Raw genomic sequence first — 12,571 nt, 5'->3', positions numbered from 1 at the left:
CCTGGTCATGGCAGTATTTCCACAAAAACAGTATTTAGATTTTAAATCAAATGTAGTGATCTTTCTCTTCAAATTTCTCATTTCATCTAATAAACTTATTTCATCTTCCTTTTCAGGAAAAAAATATCTGCAATGGACATTATCTCTGCTTTCTTTTCATCTATAAAGTTTCTATAGCAATCTTAAATTTCCTTTTAAATAACTTATCTGCTCTACTTGTTTCTCAAATATATCAGCATCTTTTATTTTAATTTTTTAAAATGTTTTTTTTTTTTTTTTTTTTGAGACAGAGAAAGACAGAGCATGAGCAGGGGAGGGGCAGAGAGAGAGGGAGACACAGAATCTGAAACAGGATCCAGGCTCTGAGCTGGCAGCACAGAGCCTGACGCAGGTTTGAACTCATGGACTGTGAGATCATGACCTGAGCCGAAGTCAGACGCTCAACCAACTGAGCCACCCAGGTGCCCCTATCAGCATCTTTTAAATAGCCATTGTTATTCTTTGCCATTGACGAAGTAAAACTTCAATTCCCTTTCAAGAGGACAGAAATATAACTTTTGCATCAAACTATGCCAAGATCTAAAATTTTACAATGATTTAAACCATATATAAAATTCTATGTTTATATTGAGGTTCTCACAATGACTTATGATTAACCAGTAGACTCTGCCTAATGGTTTTAACTTTGCTCATAACTTTGTACTATGAATGGGTAAATAAATGCTTAAGAGTTAATCATTCACTCTCACCTATTTGTTTCTACAATGATTCTTAAACCTGCAGCATTTTGTTTTATGCATCTATTTATGAATACCTCTGTTGCACCTGTATTAAATATGTAGAAAAGCAAAAAAAAAAAAAAAAAAATCCCACTATACCATCTTGTTGACAAATTCTTTTAAGTTTTTAGAAATTTTTAAATATTTTCTTTCCTCAGCTTTCTAAGATAAAAATGAACTTGTCCAGAGTCTACTGACAGTCATTTTATTTTTTCCTGATAGTCATTTTAAGTAGGATTTTTCCTCTCAATTTTTTACTTCCTTAAAGTTTGAGAGGCATTGTCCTACACCATTTTTATTCCTGCATCTTTAAGACTTATTTTCAGAGTGTAAAAGCCTGTTAAAAACATGTATTTCTTAGGGTGCTTGGGTGGCTCAGTCGGTTAAGTGTCTGTGCAGACAGCTCAGAGCTTGGAGACTGCTTTGGATTCTGTGTCTCCCTCTCTCTCTGCCCCCACTCCCTGTCTCAAAAATAAACATTAAGGAAAAAAAAAAAAAAAGGATGTATTTCTTGGAAGACTGCTCCTAAGCAGGCAGAGACTGAGCTTCTTTAATATCCACACTGAGATTATCTTGTAGTTAAGGAAAAATCACCTTTAAATTATCTCAAATATGTCTATTTATTGTCATTGTTTATTTTACAGATAGGTTTTTATTTTTTCTCGTTAAATCTTTTTTTTCTTCTCATTAAATCTTAATAGCATTGATTTATGCTACTAAACTCTGTAATAACAATTTTAGAGTTGGATACCTGAGGAAACTCCTGGAAGGCTCCCATAGTTTCCTGACTTCTTTCAGAAGAACCACCAATCACAATCAAGGGCCTGAAAAATTCGTTGTTTTAAAAGAGAATTACAAATAAGATAGACATGTAAAATACTGAGGAAAGTGCCCAATAAGTAAACAGCAATGTATGTTGACAGAGAAAATTTCAACAAACTAAATATTTAGTAGGCAACCAGATATGAGAGAACACTTCTTTAATTCCTTAATTTCAGAAAAATCTGAAATTTATAGTAAATGCTTTTCCTCCATGCCTCCCTCTTCCCAAGTCCTTCTGGATATGATGCTAAATCTCTACCTGTGATAATGTAAAATAACTTTTTATGCCCTTCCCATTATTAGTCTTGGGATTAAGAGGAGGAAACAATTGTTTTTCACACCTTCCTAAGTGAGTCTATTTGGAAATGATGGAGTGAAAGAAACTCCACACCAATAATCCAATCTTATCCTTCAAGGAGAAGAAAAGTTATGGCAAACTTAAAAGTTATGAAAAACAAAGTCAGGCCCTAAAGAAGGTAAAGAAAGAGAAAGACTAGGAAGGGAGAAAGAAGGCATATGTCAAGAAAATGAACAATGCCCTCTTACTAGGACATTAGTCTAAATAACACTAAAATATTTAATCTTCTTTCATATTCCTAGTATTAAAGAAGATTAAATATTTTATGAATTGACTAGAACATAACCCCCTCTAACATGATCTTATTGGCTAAAGCATAGATCTTTGATCTTCTTTAGTAACAGATTCATTTAAAACCATTTCCTCTAAGAACTGCAAGTTACAAATACTGTATATTTTCAATCTTTGGAGTTTTGTTGGGATTCCCTTTATGGCCTCCACATGGTTAGTTTTTACTTCTAAACTACTATAAGAAGAAAGGAAAGAAGGCATCTGGCAAGAAAGCGGACAATGTCCTTCCTACTAGGACGTTGGTATAAATAATATCTAAATATTTACTCTTCCTTCATACTAGGATGATACTTCTTTGTATGAAGGAAGATTAAATGTTTTATGAATTGACTAGAACATAACTCCTTTTAACATGACCTTACTGGTTAACCCCAAAGATGGGGTTAAGTGCAAGGTCAAAGAGTAAGTACTAAAGAGCTTATAAAGCAAACTCAAAAAATCTAAGAATTTCAAGTGTCTTGCTACTTATGCAAAACAAGATAAAGAACTGGATACATTCTTACATTCTGAGCTGAGGTGTTTTAAAAATAATTCTGCACTTAAAGAGAACTGCACACACATTCACATATATAGAGAGACACATACACATACATATACACACACACTCCAAAACGTGTTGGTTTTTTTTTAAGGTTTATATACAGTATAGTTTTAATGAGTTAAGCGTAAGCCTGTTCCCACAAGCTTCTACACGTAAGTTTATAAACACTTCTATCTTAATGAAAGATGAATATGAATGACATGTTATACACTGTCTAGTTTCTATGAGTTAAACACAGAGCTATCACCATATGCTTCTACACATACGTTTAGAAACACATATCTTGGGACACCTGGGTGGCTCAGTCGGTTAAGCGTCTGACTTCAGCTCGGGTCACGATCTCACAGTCCGTGAGTTCGAGCCCCATGTCGGGCTCTGTGCTGACAGCTCAGAGTCTGGAGCCTGCTTCAGATTCTGTGTCTCCCTCTCTCTCTGCCTCTCCCCTGCTCATGCTCTGTCTCTGTCTCAAAAATAAATACAAACATTAAAAAAAAATTTTTAAAGAAACACTTATATCTTTTTTATTTTTTAGTAGGCTCCATGCCCAATGTAGGGCTTGAACTTATGACCCTGAGATTAAGAGTCCCATGCTTTACCAACTAAACCAGCCAGGCACCCCTAGAAATGTTTATATCTTAATGAAGGAAGATGTTACTTGAAAGAAGGTTTATACACAAGGGAGACTTAATGAATTAAGCATACGTGTATTCCCATATGCTTCTACACATAAGTTTTCCAAAAACTCAAAAATGTGTTTACCTCTAAGTAAGATTACTGATTTTTTTTTGTTGTTCTTCCTAATACTATTTTTAATTTAATTTTTTACCAAGCCATTCCCTCAAGCACCTGATTCCAGGTCTTCTCACGCTAGATCACTGGTTGTTCCAGTAGGTAAAATCACACACTGACATTTAAGAAAATGTTTTCAGTAACAGCAATTTAATTACCAACAGTTCATGTTTGCATTTGCCATACCACCCAAAGCATGGATGAGACCTGGGCCAGAAACAACAAGGCATACGCCAGGCCTAGAAGCAAAACAGAATTTATTTTATTAAAAGCAGGTCAAGTGGAACAGGTGATTATATCACTTTAGGGGGAAACATGGCAACTTTCTTGGACTTCAAAGGAACGACATTCAGGTCTTTACTACAATTGGTAAAGTAATTATTAGAATATTTTGTGAATTATAAAAGAAACAAAAGAAAGATTGTATCAGTCTTCCTGCAAGAAAGAAGAGACCCATCATCTTCACACTATATTTCACTAACTTCTTCATATTTTGAACCTCTTCATGTTTTAAAGAGGTTATATTTGGCCCCCACTGATTTAACTGTATACAAAAGCAAATTTTTGACGTGGAGTACATTTTTATGTGGAAAAATATCTTTAAAAAATTTTAATAGATAAATATGTCAATTGATATCTGACAGAAAGTAATTCTGAAATGGAATGACCTGCCTCAACTTTTTTAAAAATTTAATTTGAATGCTTTACCCTAGATGTGACTTTCTAACTTCAGAACACTCAAGGAAAAAGTATCTCCATATATAATTCAGTTTGCCATTTTATATTCACAAAGTAATTTCTTAAGAAACTCTGTTTAAGACAGCCTTTAAAAGAAACAGAAATAAAACATAGACTTGAGTTTACCTGCCTGTCAGATATCCAATCGCAGAGGCAGCATAACAAGCCTACAAAGAAAAAATACTGGGACTTAAGCATACTGGGATCATTACAGTAAGTACACGTATAAATATTTACTATTAAATAAAAAACTAGAACAGAGTGGTAAAGGAGGAACTGGAACGCTTTCAGTTTTAGTAAGTAATGTTCTACCTGTAAATTTCAAGTAATGGCTTAGGTATCTAATCTAGCTCTTAGTGTTTCAAGGAATTTGTCTATATCATCTAGTTTATTAATAATATCCTCTTAGATTATTATTAATAATATCTGCAAGATCAACAGAAATGTTCTCTCTCAATCCTAATACTGGCAATTTATGTTTTCTCTCTTTTATTCTTCATCAGTCTTGCTAGGGATTTATCAAATTTATTAATCTTTTAAAAGAACCAATTTTTGGCTTTGTTGATTCTACCATTAGATTCTACTGTTGTTTTCTATCTCACTGATTTCTGCTCTTGTATTCATTATTTTACTCCTTTCATTTTAGGTTTAGTTCGGTTTTCTTTCTCTAGCTTCTTAAAATATAAGCTTAAAGCACGGATTTTTAAAAATCTTCTTTGCTAATAGATTTACTTAAAGCTATTTCTTCTAAGAACTGCTTTAACTCTACCTTACAAGTTTGAAATCTCATCTTTTCTATATCATTCAATTCAAAATATTTCTTATTTTCTGCTGTGATTTCTTCCTCAACCCATTGGTTAGTCAGGGTTCATAGTGATGTGTCCTTTTTCATTCCTGCTATTAGTAATTTGTATTTTCTCTCTTTCATTTTTGACCACTCTGCCCTAAAGTTTTTTAGATTTTACCAATCCTTAAAAACGTTTACCAAGTATCAAATATGTTATTTCACTTTCAAGTTTGGGGATTTTCTACTTATCTTTCTGTTACTGAATTTATTTCTACGCTGTCAGGTTACATATACTGTATGTTTTCTTTTTTTTTTTTTTTTTTACTGTATGTTTTCAATCTTTGAAGATTTGTTGAGATTCCCTTTATGGCCTCCATATGGTTAGTTTTTACTTTTCTTTTTTATTTTATTTTTTTATGTTTATTTATTTTTGAGGGGAACGAGGGAGCCGGGAAGGAGCAGAGAGAGAGGAAGATAGAATATCTGAAGCTTGGACCCATGAATCCTGAGATCATGACATGAGCTGAAGTTGGATGCTTAACAAACTGAGCCACCCAGGCACCCTGGTTAGGTTTTACTTTTTAAACTACCTTTCAAATGCACAGGAAAAAGGGGAGGTGCTAAATTAAATACAAGATAACCTGAAAAACTGCTAAATACTCTCTCAAATAAATCCTTTTTTTTAGTCTGAGACATCTTTTTCTAGTATTATTTCTTCTCATTTTTTTTTTTAGAAATAGTAATAAAAATGATATTTTTCTAAACTCCACTCAATTTTATGTGTAGTAGACTTAACTTAAATAAACGTTTAGGATATAAGTGTAAAAAAATTAAAAATAAATTTTTAAGAATCTTTAACTGCTACCACTACCATATGCCCAACTAAGAAAGGGCACACAGGCTCCATGCCGTCTCTTTGTTACTATTCTCCACTGGCCCTTATCACTTTCCCTTTTGCACACAAGACCAAATTCACACAGGATAGTAATAAGACAACTCCAAAAATGCAAGTGCATAAAACATAATGTCTGGTGCAATCTGAACACTGAAGAACACTGTCCACTTATTAAAGCGGGGTAAGAAATATTGCTACAGAATGCAAAATACAAAACAACATATACCAAAAATTATATCCTTCTGGTAGCAAATGTCAAAAGCTGAAAGGAACTCTTTTTATGATCATAAAACATGTATTTCTCTACCAAATTACCTCCACTCACAAGCAGAATGCTGTGTGTAGTACTTAAGAGAGCAGACTCTAGAACTGAATTGTTTTGATTCGAATCTTGCTCCTCTCCTTTCCGCTGTGTAGTTTTGGCAAGTTCCTCTGTACCCTGGCTTCCTTATCTATAAAATGAACATGACTGACAGCACTGCTCTGAGGATGAAATCAGTTAACATATATGTAAAACATTCAGAACACTGCCTGCACAGTTAGTCCTCAGTAACTGTCACATTCCCAACAGTGTGCCTCCTCCCTGGAAAGCCAGTCAGCGTATGTCTTGATCACGCTAAGGATCTGACGAAAGACCACCAGGTCACAACCATCCGCAACCAACTACACCTTTCTCTTTAGCACAAACGCGTAATTGGACGCCAAGTCCTCTTCGGCCTCTTGAATGGCTTCTGAATCTGTTCTCACACTCTCCTTTCATCACCCTGTCATTACCCTGAATTCAGGCACTAGTTAAGTCTTCCTGAGTACTGTACTGTGAAGAGTCAGGTTGACTGAGGGGACTACGTACCGGGAACGTCCTACAGGCATCTCAGTCATCAAATTTGCATTCATTACCTTTTCCCTCCAAATTAGTTCTTCCATCTGTATTCCCGATCTGAGTCAGCGGTGCTGGGATCCCCCTAGTCAGTTAAGCAAGCCCGCATCTAAGAATCATCTCCAGAAGAGCCTGTCCTCTCCTTCCTAGTTGGTTAATGCCCACTCATACTTCAAGACAGCTCAGGGATCATCTCCAGGAAACCTTTTCTGAAGCTTAAGGCTGAGCTGAGTACCCTTTTCTGGACTTCCGTAGCACCCAGAATATATCTCTATCATAGCACTTATCACATTATAATAAAATTGTCTGTTTATGTCTGTCTCCACAGCCAGGTTATAAGCTCCTCAAGTACAAGGAAAGTATGTCATTCACCTCCATATTCCATATGTCCAGTAAAGCACCTGGGACCTACGGAGGCCCTCCACTGAGATTGCAGGGACTGAAATAAAACTTCAAGCTGCCCTGCTGATCCATACTCTGTACTACCATGATTTCTAGAGTACAAATCTAATTATGTCTCCCACCTATTTCGAAAAACCTTTCAGGTCTCATTCAATGCCTACTAAAAAAGTCCACATTCCTTTTCCAGCCATAGATTTTCTACAACCTCCCCTTAGTCTACCTATTCAGTCTCACAGCTCATTGTGCCTTTAAGCTATTTTGATGGAACAGCATGAACAAACCTTGCCTTCACGGGTAATCTTCTCTGTCCCACTCAGAGAGAACCAGTCATCTTTTATGTGCACCATTCCTTTATATATATATATATATATATATATATATATATATATATATTTTTTTTTTTTTTTTTTTTTTTTTTTGAGAGAAAGGGACAGAGACAGAGTGCAAGCAGGGAAGGGAAAAAGAGAGAGGGAGACACAGAATCTGAAGCAGACTCCAGGCTATGAGCTGTCAGCACAGAGCCCGACAGGGTCTCGAACCCATGAACCACAAGATCATGACCTGAGCTGAACTCAGACACTTAACCGACTGAGCCACCCAGGCGCCCCTATATGCACCATTCCTTATACATACATTTTTTGTTTTATTTATTTATTTTTCAGAGAGAGAGAGAGAGAGAGAGAGAATGCATGTGAGCCAGAGAGGGGCAGCGAGAGGGAGAGAGAATCCCAAGCAGACTCTACCCTGTTAGCCCAGAGCTAGACATGGGGCTCGATCTCATGAATCATGAGATCATGACCTAAGTCAAAATCAGGAGTTGGATGCTTAGCTGACTGAGCCGCCCAGGTGCCCCTTATACATACATTTATAATTATACTATTATAATTACCTCACCTTCCCAAACTTAAAGATCACAACTAAACCTGGTTCCTGAAGGAAATATTGAAATATAACCCTCTAGATTTGGGCTTGCTTGACTGACTAGGTGAATCACAGTGCCACCGACTCAAATCATGAATACAGAGGGAAGAGCCAATCTGGAGGGAAAAGGTAGTGAATTCAAAATCAGACATGGGTTTCAGATACCTGTAATACATTCCTGATATATATTTCCCTCAGTCATGTGACTCATTCCAATAGTCAGAAGAAGACTTATACACCAGTACCTGGTATGTACTCAATAAATATTTGGTGTTTGAAGAAGAAACCAAACATTCCACCTTCATAAAAAAACAGTAAAATATAAGTTATTTTATTACATTTTACTTACTGACTTATTAATAGGTCAATAGCCTTATTTTCTCACATAGACGACAGAATAGAATATTGTTCCAACTAAGAAGAAAGAAATGATACAAACTCAAGACCTGATTTAAGATTTTAAAAAACCCATACTCCTCAAATCTTACACTTAAGGCCTGCCATTGAATTAATAAACAATGTGGTAAGCATTTACATCATGCAAAAGCCCCAAACAAGCCAGGCACTCCGGGGATATAACAAATGAACTACAACTCCTGCTCTCTAGGAGCCTACATGTGATGGCAGAGAAAGGGTACCACTTAGGGAGGTCAAGGCAGCTGTCTGGGCAACAGATGGTAAGAGCCTGAATTAGAGAGCAACAAACAGTGAGAGCGCAAAGCAGGAATACTTAGCTTTAGATGGACTGACAGGGTATGACACTGCAGAAGTAGTTTCTTGATCTTTTAAACCAGCACATAGTAAGCACTAAGACTGGGTTGACAAAATGTCTCATCTTCCTTTCTTTTGCTTCCAAATAAGCCTCTAGGAAGAGTGGTTGCATGATGCAGTGGACTGGACTGGGATTTAGGACACCAGAGTTCTAATCATGGCTTTACCATTTGTGAACCTATTACCTTGCAGGGCCACCTACCATATGACATGAGAGCCTTGGTCTTCACCCATTCATCTCTAGGAAAGGCCTGAGCACCTATCATGTGCTAGGTACTGGGGATACAGATGTGTCAAGAAGAAATAATATCCCCGCTCTCCTGGATCTCACAGCCTAATAGGGAAGTCAGACCAGACAAATAATACACAGAAAGAAATACATCATAACAGGTAGTTATGAGAGGACAGAGGGACTGAATTCAGACCAGGAAAAGTGTCCCTTTCAGTTCCAACGCTCTAGACTTGGCAGAGAACGACCCGGTGTAGTGTCAAGAGCATGGACTCCAGACCCCAGAATACTTGGGTTCAAATCCTGGCTTCTGACACTAGCAACTTGTCACCTCGGGCAAATTACTCAACCTCTCTGTGTCAACTAGGATTAACAAAAACAGTTCTTGCTTCATAGGATTGCTGCGCTTGGTCTGCTTGAAGAACGGTGGTAAGGGTTGAGTGTCTGCGATGAATATCTGCTGCTATTATCAATCATTCCCAATAACGCTTTCGGCCCCCCACTGTCCATACTCACCGCTTGCTCATTCCTCATCCCGACATATCTGATGCCCATCTTCTGGGCCGCAACGGCGATTTCGGTCACTGGGATGCCTACGATGCCAAACATGTACTCTACATCCTGGGGGCCAAGAACAGGGGAGTAAATGCCCGGGCCCGCGCCACACCGTTCCCTCCCGGGGCGCTAAAAGGAAAGCCTCAAGGAAAACCTCCCCACCTCCCACCGCACCCCTCTCCTTGTCTCCAAGACAACGTCTCCGCCCCCCCGCCGGCTTCCGTAGGAGAGTCCACCGTACTTGCGTTTTCAGGGCCTGGGCGATGACTTCAGCACCAGAAACCTGCTCCTCGTCTCCGTCGCTACGTGCGGCTCTGTTAGTCTCCGACATCTTCCACCTAAAACTTGGAGATACTCTCTCAGTCAAACATCAAGCTGACACGTAGACGCCCAGCAAAATAAAGTCGGGGGGACAGCCGCTCACCAATTGTGGAAACCGCTCCTCTGACTGACAAGGAGGAAGGCAACCAACCAATTTGAAAAGCGGGAAGGAAAAGGCGGGGCTTAAATCCGTCGGCTCGCAGCGTGAGTTGAGAATGTAAACACACTCCTCCAATCAGAGCCGTGCCCTTTTCCCAGCTCCTCCATTCGCGGGGCCAGAGTGCCAGAAGGAGGCGGGACTAGCAGGAGGCTGAGACCTATGCCAAGCAGGTGAGACGCGGAACCTCTGAGGCCGGTAGCTCCTCTGTGCCTACCCTCCGGAGGCATTTGGGGGTTCGCTAAGGCGAGTGGAGCACACGCAGAGTAGGAGCGGAAGGAGGGCTAGGAGCACTAGCGGAAGGGGGCGTGGCGGGCGCTCTCGCCTCCGCCCCCCCCCGGGCGCCCTAAGGGCCTAGGCAGGTTTCGCAAAGGCTGCTGGGACCCGGGTGGGCTGGGTGGAGCCTAGCCTAGTGCAAAGTTGAGTTTCGGTCGTATTGTGCTTGTACGTCTGCTGTGTACTAGGCGTTTACTACACGCTTTTTGGTTTACACGCTCTTTTGTAACTAAAGAAGTTTCACAACTATGTAGTTCGTGAAACATAGTCAATAGTACACGTCAGTTAAATCCATAAACGGATTTACTCTTTATCCCAATATACATGGGGACACCGAATTTCCCAACCAAAAGACAAAGTAATTTTGCCCAGAGCCATTGAACCCATCCCATTCTTCAGAATCCCCAGCTTGTACTTTACTCACTGTTTAGCCCTTAGGCTACAAGAGACAAGAAGGAACCCTTGAACCTAGTTACATTTGACCATTGTTTTCTCTAACCCTTGCGACTAGCCCACTCTTCCTCTCCACTCTCCATTCTTGTCTTTCCAAAATCAGGAAATGTGGGTTTTCATAATTTTTAGATTTAGTCCCTGTCTACCACCAGTCCCTGTAGCTTGATAACCTTTTAAAACGCATTTTTGAGCGAAAAAGATGTTTGTAGTGCAATTTCTGAGGGTGTGGTCTCCGTCCAGGTCCTGAAACCACCGGTTCAGTAATAAAATCTCCATAACAAAGAGTGGAACTTTAAATTTTTGAGGATTTGGAGTGTTTCAAAGCAAAAAGGCAAGTAATATGTGGAAGGTAGACAGAGGAGAAGGGAGTGGATCATGGGTAGAGGAATGAATGAAAAGCACTGGAAGGGAAAGGATTCCTAAATCCAGAGATTTTCTAACTGTAGTCATGGGCCCTTCCAAAAGGTCTTCTTTTTGGCGGTTCAAGCCCTAACCTCCCACTCTAAAGACAAGAGAGTGAAATAGTTACCTCCCTGGATACGGGACCTAGCCTAAGGTAGCCGATCAAAAAGGGAGATTTCTTTGATGTCTCAGAGTTCCTCTAAAATATAAATGCAGGTGTTGCATTTCCACTCCAAAATGTATCCATATTTTAATATAAGTATTATCTTTTTATGAGGTAAAATAAACATGCAATTAAATGTACAGGTCATAAAGAAGTTTTGACAATTGGCTATACCTATGTAATCGCCACCCAAAATAAAAATGACATTTTAAGCTTACCAGTCAAGTGAAATTGATGTTCCAGAAAGATGCAAAATGTTCTTTGTGTGGCTTTGAATAGTCCTGTTCTTTGTCTCCCGTCTCTGAGAAGCATGGACCTCCTCTATCAGGTAGTATTGTTTATATCAACACCTATGTGAGAGTCTGTACTACCATTGTATCAGAATCACTTGGAAAGCTTTTTAAAAATGCAGTTGCTTAGGCCCTACACCACATTTTCTGAATCAGTGAGTTAGGACAAGTTAGGCACCTATATATTTTTTAAAGCTGCTACCTAATTTTGATTTGCAGCCTGACTTGGGAACCCCTAGCTCTGTACTCATGGTTGAAGCATTAGTTAACAATGAAATGTGTGACTGCCTGTTACCAAAGTAATACTGTTGATTCGTTTGGATTTACAGGTTCAAGGCTACTTGGCAGCACAGACCGTGTAGATCGTTAGTCCATTCATGGGACCTTGTGTCTACTTCTGTGTCAAAAGAATCATGGACAAAATCACTCCACATAAAGTGTGGTGAAAACTGTGCCATGAATTGGAACAAGTCCCCTGAATTTAGATTAATGGGTTTTACAAAAAGGATACATTCTCAACTGACTGGATTCTGGCCTTTAGCAAGGGGAAAAGTCAATGAGACTATTTAAACTTGCTTTCACCTTTGTATCTTTGGTTCAGGGTACAACGTTCCACTGTGTACTTGGTCGGATGATTCAGCACAAGTGATCCTTGTCCCCAGGATTAGCAAGCCCTGAGAGCAACTCCTTTCCATCCAATTGTGATTACAGGATTCTGCTGTGATTTATCCAGGCCCTTCCATGCAAACTTTGT

The 12,571-nt window shown here is 38.9% G+C and overlaps 2 protein-coding genes across 13 annotated transcripts in view; one reads left to right on the top strand and one right to left on the bottom strand.

The window, feature by feature from the left end:
* Positions 1 to 10,307, bottom strand: part of HACL1 (2-hydroxyacyl-CoA lyase 1) — a 55,420-nt gene extending 45,113 nt beyond the window's left edge. For 6 of the 12 annotated variants that reach the window (XR_003971674.2, XR_003971676.2, XR_003971675.2 and 3 more), the window contains exons 1-5: positions 9,997 to 10,173; positions 9,717 to 9,821; positions 4,445 to 4,485; positions 3,739 to 3,819; positions 1,531 to 1,603 (exon numbers count right to left, since the gene is read on the bottom strand). Coding sequence is in view for 8 of the 12 variants with exons in the window: in XM_030329005.2 (XP_030184865.1) it covers positions 1,531 to 1,603; positions 3,739 to 3,819; positions 4,445 to 4,485; positions 9,717 to 9,821; positions 9,997 to 10,086 (390 nt within the window). In the remaining 4 variants the exon portion in view is untranslated. Of the gene's footprint in view, positions 1 to 1,530; positions 1,604 to 3,738; positions 3,820 to 4,444; positions 4,486 to 9,716; positions 9,822 to 9,996 lie in introns of those variants that run through there. The other 6 variants (XM_032594666.1, XM_030329000.2, XM_030328999.2 and 3 more) reach the window with 5 other exon arrangements.
* A 26-nt stretch (positions 10,308 to 10,333) lies between these two features.
* Positions 10,334 to 12,571, top strand: part of BTD (biotinidase) — a 30,445-nt gene continuing 28,207 nt past the window's right edge. Inside the window, exons 1-2 of the mRNA XM_030329007.1 lie at positions 10,334 to 10,406; positions 12,419 to 12,569. Of these exons, the coding sequence (XP_030184867.1) occupies positions 12,559 to 12,569 (11 nt within the window). The 5' untranslated portion in view covers positions 10,334 to 10,406; positions 12,419 to 12,558. The remainder of the gene's footprint in view (positions 10,407 to 12,418; positions 12,570 to 12,571) is intronic.

This window comes from Lynx canadensis, chromosome C2 (assembly GCF_007474595.2).
Source record: "Lynx canadensis isolate LIC74 chromosome C2, mLynCan4.pri.v2, whole genome shotgun sequence".
NCBI classification, from domain to species: Eukaryota; Metazoa; Chordata; class Mammalia; order Carnivora; family Felidae; genus Lynx; species Lynx canadensis.
This window is presented reverse-complemented; position numbering and strand designations above follow the sequence as displayed.